Raw genomic sequence first — 7,696 nt, 5'->3', positions numbered from 1 at the left:
TGTGTCCATCTAGCCTCCGTTGGAGGGGGCGTGTTAGAGTCCCACATATGTTGGAACCTCCTCTTTCTCCTCAGGGGCTCAGATTAATCAAGGGATTCCACATATTCTCACAATTGTATCATTAGTTACTGAGTCTAATGAAAAATATTATCTTTAATTGAATATAGTTAGTATAAACAAATATTAGATATACGAGGAAAGTTCGGTTGCAAACCTTATTTCCATTGCGAACCGAGAGACAAACGAGAGCGCGACACGTGTCCTCATTCTCATAATGAACGACAAAATGATGAATGTTACTCATGAATGATACGCCTAGATAAACATCCTGGACACGTGTCGCTCCCCGGTTCGCAACGGAAATCAGGTGAACGTGCCCCGAAGTAGTAATAACCTGAGTAAATGCTAAGCTGGGATGAAGTCGAAATCGTTTATAACTTGATTATCATGAATAGTGTAAAAAACAACCCTAATTGAGAAATCAAACACAAAATTCTAACACTAACAACCAAAGCAGATGATGTTTTCTTCAACTTCTTTCTTCAAATTACTTGGATTTAACCAATCATGGAGTGACAACATTAGACCTGTTATCTTCGGAAGACGGTCGGTTTTCGGAGGAATCCGATGGTCGTAAATCGATGATCATCTTAACAACTTCCTCCATTGATGGTCTCATATCAGGGACCCTAGTCACACAAGCAAGCCCAATTTGAAGCATTTGCACCATCTCTTCTTCAACATGTGGTTGCTTCATTAATTCCACATCAAACACCTCCGCTGTCCATTCTTCACGGACCACCGACCGGACCCATCTCGGTAGGTCAACCACCTCGTCTTGACCAGATGAAGGGAGAGGAGCTTTGCCGGTCAAGATCTCGAGAAGCAAAACTCCGAAGCTGTAAACGTCGGATTTTTGAGTGAATTTCCGGGTTTCTATAACTTCGGGTGCGTAGTATCCTATGCACCGAGATTTTGCAGGGAGGAAGTTCATCAAGGGGGCTAAGCCCAGATCGGAAACGCAACCATCGAGGTCTCGGGTGAGAAGAATGTTTGAAGATTTGATGTTACCATGAGTGAACTTAGCACCTCCTTCTGAGTGGATATGAGCAATTCCCTTTGCAGCTTCAAGTGATATCTTCACTCTCGAGTCCCAATCTAGTGGTGTTCTTCCTATGCCTCTGTTACCTGTTATTAGGGAATATCAATAGAACCGGAAAAAGAGAACCAATTTTGATGTGCGTTTTCAAGTTCCATGGTACAACAGATCAATGCAGTAAGAATCACGATCAGGGTGTCGGTATGCAGAGACCAGTTGTACCATACAACTTGATAAACCACAACAAAACATCTAGATTTCATTTTCACCACTGCCCATGAATGATATCATGGTGTGTAAAACACGAGTTAGAGGATATAACAAGAAACTGGAATCATAAACAAAAGGGCAAAATGCCACAAAACTTTTTTTTGATTAACCTGGATATCCAACCCGCTATGCGAGCCGACTAATCCCAGGGCGACCACCTGCTTTGCAAATAGCCCGGAGTCACCGCATTTGAACCTCCATGGCCACAAGGGGATTTGTATTCCTGCTTGGATTTGAACCTGGAACCTCCTGATACTTTTGACCTTTGGAGCCAAGCTCAAACCAATCAGGCAGCACCCTTGTGGTTAATACAACAATTTTTGCCTTAGCTCCTATTTAGTGTACAAAGTTTCAAAACTTTCTATTTAATGCAACAGTTCCAAAGTTTTCTATTTTTAACCCATTTTGACGGGTAATCTGTTAATCGTATAACATTCTATGACGTGCATGTCAAGTTTATCGTCCACTTTGTCGTAACTCTTTCGTAAACGGCTATCCATGTCATCAAATATTACAAGATCAATAGGTTACTGATTAAAATAGGTACAAAATAGGAAATTTTGCAACTTCGTTTCATCGATTGAGAAAAAAATTCTTCGTTAAACTAAACAGGAACTAAACAAAACTTTGTTATAATTTGATGCAGTTTGCCCTAAACAAAAATCAGGGGAAAATCCGGTCCGGGTATCCCATACAGATCATCATGGAAACAGCCGCTCTAACCTTTGGGATAGAGGACAAGTCTGTCGTACATCCCACTTTCATGGGATATACTGGATTAGTTTGGCTTGCTTTATAGTACAACAGATTAGTGATGAGGGTGTTGGTATCGATAGATCAATTGTACAGTACAACTCAGTAAAGCACACCAAGACATCTCGAATTAATTTTTTACGTACCGTGCAAGAGTGAGGACAGGCTGCCGGTGTGCATGTACTCGTGAACAAGAAGCTTTTCATCCTTGGAATAGTAGTAAGCGCATAGTGGCACAATGTTAGGGTGCCTTCCTAGCCTCCCTACAAACTCCATATGCTGTTCAAACTCTTTCTTAGGAACCCCAACTTCTCGTATCCGTTTCACCACCACAGTTGTTTCTTCATCCAAGATAGCCTTATAAGCCGTTCCATAACTCCCTTTACCAAGAACTTCGGCCGAGGCCCTCAACAAATCTTCAAGATCAAAGTTATAAGCACTTCCATCAAAAAAAACCAACTTGTTCTTCTCAGATGCTTGCACGCCACTTCCAAAGTCATCGGACTTCTCGTTTTTCCCAGCAGTGACAGCTTGGACTTTTAGCGCACCAACGGAATCTTCATTTTTCTTCTTTAAACAGCAAAACAGGAAAAAAGCAAGTAAAAGTAGGAGAAAGAAGCCTCCTACAGCAATGCCCACAATAGCACCAGTGCTGAGTTTCTTATGTCTCATCGAGTGAAAGGGAATGGATGGAAGATAATTAGGAGAAGGAGAAGGAGAAGAGGTCAAAGATGAGCACTGACTCAAAGGGGGCCCACATAAGAAAGAATTCCCTTCGAATGAAGAAACTGGAAATTTCTGGAGGGAAAAGGGAATTGAACCATTTAGTATGTTATGGCTAATATTAAAAAGCCGAAGCCTAGTGAGGTTAAGATCAGGCAGAGCTCCGGAAAAGGAATTGAACTGGAGGTTCAATGAGGTAAGTCGGGTCAAATTCTTTATTGTCTGCGGAATGTTGCCCGAGAATGAGTTGAAAGAGAGATCTAATACACTTATTTGAGGGGAAAGAGGAAGAGGAATGTCCCCAGAGAAGTTATTGTGTTGAAGGTAAAGGGATTGAAGAGAGGGAATAGATGGTATATCAGAAGGAAGAGTTCCACTGAGAGAATTTGATCGTAGGCTAAGAATTCTGAGAGCGTCTAGTTTTCCGATGCTATTGGGAGGGATTTGACCATAAAGTCCGACACCTGGGAGATGGATGGCGATAACTCTTGTTCCTTCATCATTGCATTTGATACCAACCCAAGAAGTGCAAATAGGGATGGTAGAATTCCAGTTTAGTTTTCTTAGGTGTGGCACTGTTGAAGCAAATTTAAAGAGAGCCTGGGCATCAGAGTTCAGATCAGCAGTTGTGAGATAAAGATTGTGCAGAAGGATGAAGGTGGCAATTGCTAATAATCGAAGCTTCATTGGGTTTTCCATTGTGGGTGTGTAACTTCAAGCTCAGTAGCTCTAACGGATCTCTTGATCAGGCACCTAAATGAAGGAGAAAGGATAGAAATTTTTGTTTACATAAGAACTCAACTAAAAAAATGAAGGAGCAACTATCGGGATGATATAGAAAAAAGGTAAAATATTGAACAATTTTGCAATTGAAGAGAACGTTGTTTACAAATAACTAACAAATAGACCAAACCTGGTATATCACACTCGAAAGTAGGGTCTGGGAGGGGTAGATTGTAGGCAGACCTTATCTCAACCACTAGGATCAAGAGGCTGTTTCCGTGTGAAGACCCCACCGGCTTGTGCAGACACAAGTGTGTGTGCAAGCAGGCAATAAGATATGTAATATAACTAGGTAATCGGGAAATACAGTAGGTAGAATAACAATTCAATGGTGTGTAAGCAGACAATGTAATCAAGTAAAACATGTAATACAAGTAGAAACTAATGTACATAGCAACTAAAACATGTAAGAAAGACAAGCAAGAAAGTCAAGTGATCAGGCGCAGCTAACCCGCAAGGAGCCTGTTTGCCTACTATTTACCCACACTAACAAATGGAAGAAATAACTGAAATCAGATTTAAGACAACCACCAAAACATCTTTCAAGATAATTAGCATATGATTGAGCAACAAGAAGACGTGAAACTAATGGCATCTGTAGAAGTGAAGATGAATCTATTATGAATCCATCAAAGTAAGAAACATGAAATGCATTGTAAATTAGCAATTTAAGACTAACGGGTTCTATTATATTAGTAACTGATGAGAACAGTTAGTTTATGCTACCAGATAAGGAAGATGAAGAGGATGGCTTGTTACCTTGCAAGATCTGCATAATGGAATTCAGGAAGCGAAGAAACAAGTTTGACAAAGTTTCAAACTTTGTTAGAAGCTAGTCAGATTATCTTGACCTTCTCACCTTTTTCCATATGGGAAAAAGCAGAGAATAATTATTTGAACTTTAGATTTTTGGTAGAAAGTAGTAAGCTTAATGTTTAGCAAATAAAAATTTACAAGGATAATCACTTCAGGATAAAACGAATGAAGGAAATTGAGATCTTCTCATATATTCAATAATTTCTGTTGGTTGAATATTTGTGGTGATATAGAGAACCACAAACAAGAAATTTAGATATGTTTAGTATTAACCTTTTCCAAAGTGGAAAACCATAAGTCATTTATGTGTTAATAGAGAACAAAAATATCATACAAAAAAACAAAAAAAAGGAGGTTAGTGACAAGGAGAATCTAACCTAAAAGAAAAAGAGGAAACACTTATAAAAAGAAAAAGCAAAAGTACTCTCCTTTGTTCTGCAAAAAGTAAAGAAATTCTTGGCTCTAAAGCAAAATATATAACTTCAATCATCCATTATATCACTCCTTGATTTCCTATTAAAAATGTATTATGGATTAGCTTCACAAATTCATTCATCCTCTACGTACATGCAGGAAATAAAAGAGGATTTAGCATGGGCGGCTCAGGGGGCCAAAATGCAAAAAAAGTTTATGGACAAACCAAAAACTTGCATAATTGATCATGTTCTATCTTTTTGAACTAATTATATAGTTGTGGTTTCAGAGAAAATAGTATTAGTATAGCACCAACTTTTGGAATTTTGATATGTGCTAATGATCTAGAAAGTGCAAAATATTCCAATTTTCAGGACCACTGAAACAGTCAAGTAGTAGAACCTTTTCTTATATAAATCATAACCAACTTAAGTAGGTACTAAAATTATTAGGAGCAGTGCCATACACACAATCATGAGGATTAAATAAATATTTCAAAACAAAAAAAGAACTGGAAAGAGAATAGCTCAATTTCTAGCACTTTTCTTGAATGTATATTTGTTTTTGTTTAGAATTTCTGATGTGCCTCTCTGTTAACAAGAACAAATTAGTTGATGTTATCTGAAATATCATTATATGCCTAACTTATGCGTTCAGTGTCATATTTGGCTCTTTTTCTTTTCAGAAACATTAGTTATTTGATTGGTATACGATTCAAATGTATTTAGTACCTAATATAATATAATAAGGAGAGATGAAGAGTAATAAGAACTAAATGCGAACTATAATTGCAATTTAAAACACGACAATTGATCAACAGCTGATTGCTCTATAACGAATGGACATTTAATCACGCTTTCATCCTACTCATGTGTGATTGTAGCCAATTTTTAGTTTTTAAGAAGAGAAGAGCTAATGAAGTAATTCAAATTTTCTAATTCTTCATCATGGTTTTATGTCTTTCATTTTCTGAGCCCAAAAATAAGTGATTAATCTTGAAATAGGTATTTACAGAAAGTGAGAGGCTGAGTAATAAAAGCACTTATCCAAAAGAATATATGACAGAGACTAGAAAATAGAGAACGGTTTTTCCAAAAATTAATGATATCAAGGAATGTTGTATTCCTTTACATAAGAGTTGTTTTGATGGTCAGGATGACTGTTCTTTCTGTTTTTATGTTTTCCATGTAGATTCATGTTACAAAAGGAACTGGACTAAATTGTTTTCCAATACTTACAAATGTTGGCAAATTGCTACATCTTATAAATATTGTATCACAAAAAGCCACCCATGGTGCATCGGTTTAAGCCCAATAACCAATAACATTTGAGGTTCGAGCCTTGCAAGAGACGTTTGTTGCTTGTGTGTTTTGCCATATGTAAAAGGGAGAGTGACTGCCTGACTGGAGCAGTTGTAGAGTTTATGGGATTATGTAAATATTGTATCTGCAATTTATCGTTATTGTTACAACATCTTTGATTGGTGGTCCTAGCCATTAATCTTTTCCTCTCAAACGTTATCTCCTTGAAAAAACTTTGCAAACAAATTGTTGACCCTCTATTTATCTACTTCCATTATTCTCTTTCCACTTCCTTAAGAAACACTTGTCTATCCTATCACAAATTATTGGTTTAGATTTTAGAGATAGATTCAAGAAGATTTGGATACAAAAATACAGATAAACAATTTAAATCGCTATAAGTCAACAAATGTGCACCCAAAATGAAATAATTTATTTGATAGGACGCAATCTATGAATCTAACAAAAACATCTAATATAAAACAAACATATATACTACTAAATAGAGAGTATCCAGTAAGTTTTTGTTTTTTAGAGTTGATTGAAAGAAAAGGTTTGAATTTGACCTACGGACAGCAGTTTTAATTATATAATCCCCATCAATGGCGGTTTTCAAATCTTCAGAGTCTCTACTATTAATTAACAAATTTACCTAACGACAAACAAAATCCGCCTTTCTGGATTTGATCCAACTCAGTCGAATTTTCTTCCACAAAGCATAACCACAGCCCACAGCAAATGCCAATTAATTAACACAAACTATCAAAGCAATACAGATGGCTAATCAACACAAACTATCAAAGCGCTACAGATGATTACCTGTAATCAGAATGATAAAATTAACAGCACCTCAACAAACTGGAATCTAGCCAGCGCTAGCAATCGACTTCAATGGCAGCTAAAGATTACAAAACAAAAAAGCGTAAATGTAAGAGCTCTGTGTGTGTATTTTGCGTAACGAAGTATGATTTAAACTTAAATTCCAACGGCACTCTCCTCAAACTAGTTCAAATGGCCAGCAAAATCGAGTCAAGAGAGAGAGATAACTGAAATTGATTGTAAATCGGAAATGGAGGTGCATTAAAATGCAGTTTAATTTACTTACCGTTGGAAGAATTATGCTTCTTCGTCTTCTAAATATCTGCAGAAAATCTCCTTAAATTGGGAAATCCCTCTCTCCAGGGCAACATTTAACACACACTAATGCTCCTTTATTGTTCTGTTCATACTTCCATATATGTATTTGCTGGGTTTCTTTGCTCCGTACAGCTGCTCACCAAGCAAAAATAAAAGAATGATACTGCTAACCGTTGTATTTTTATAAAATTTAAACTGTAATTTTGAAATGTAAGGATGAAAAGTGTTATAAACAATGAACCATAGGGATCAAGTTTGTAGTTTACTCTAAAATTTAATAATTTATACTATGTTATAAAATATTTGACAAAAACTCTTAAAAATCATCTTTTATGTATGAAGTATTGTTTGTTGATGCATATTACTTAAAAATTCAAGATTACAAGTAAATTATACGTAA

General features: G+C 36.7%; 1 protein-coding gene across 2 annotated transcripts; it reads right to left on the bottom strand.

Annotated features, from left to right (window-relative positions):
- Window positions 1-562: 562 nt before the first annotated feature.
- On the bottom strand, window positions 563-7,330 carry LOC112509340 (probable inactive receptor kinase At5g58300). 2 transcript variants are annotated; one of them, XM_025114250.1, is made up of 4 exons: window positions 7,265-7,330; window positions 6,979-7,057; window positions 2,269-3,598; window positions 563-1,188 (listed from the first exon to the last, which is right to left on the bottom strand). In XM_025114250.1, exons 3-4 carry the CDS (start codon window positions 3,542-3,544, stop codon window positions 566-568), a joined length of 1,899 nt encoding a protein of 632 aa, XP_024970018.1. In that variant the 5' UTR covers window positions 3,545-3,598; window positions 6,979-7,057; window positions 7,265-7,330; the 3' UTR covers window positions 563-565. The 2 variants fall into 2 exon arrangements, with proteins under 2 accessions (XP_024970018.1, XP_024970019.1); XM_025114251.1 differs by lacking the exons at window positions 6,979-7,057; window positions 7,265-7,330 and adding an exon at window positions 4,388-4,633.
- Between the last annotated feature and the right edge of the window lie 366 nt (window positions 7,331-7,696).

Source organism: Cynara cardunculus (genome assembly GCF_001531365.2).
Source record: "Cynara cardunculus var. scolymus isolate 2C chromosome LG 3, CcrdV1, whole genome shotgun sequence".
Classification (NCBI taxonomy): domain Eukaryota; kingdom Viridiplantae; phylum Streptophyta; class Magnoliopsida; order Asterales; family Asteraceae; genus Cynara; species Cynara cardunculus.
The sequence above is the reverse complement of the archived record's forward strand: the minus strand, read 5'-3'. Positions and strand labels throughout refer to the sequence as shown.

Excerpts from the sequence above, each read along its gene's own strand:
- LOC112509340 (XM_025114250.1), bottom strand. The coding sequence starts at position 3,544 with ATGGAAAACCCAATGAAGCTTCGATTATTAGCAATTGCCACCTTCATC. Across the intron at positions 1,189-2,268 it reads CCTGTCCTCACTCTTGCACG|GTAACAGAGGCATAGGAAGA; the intron begins GTACGTAAAAAA and ends CCCTAATAACAG.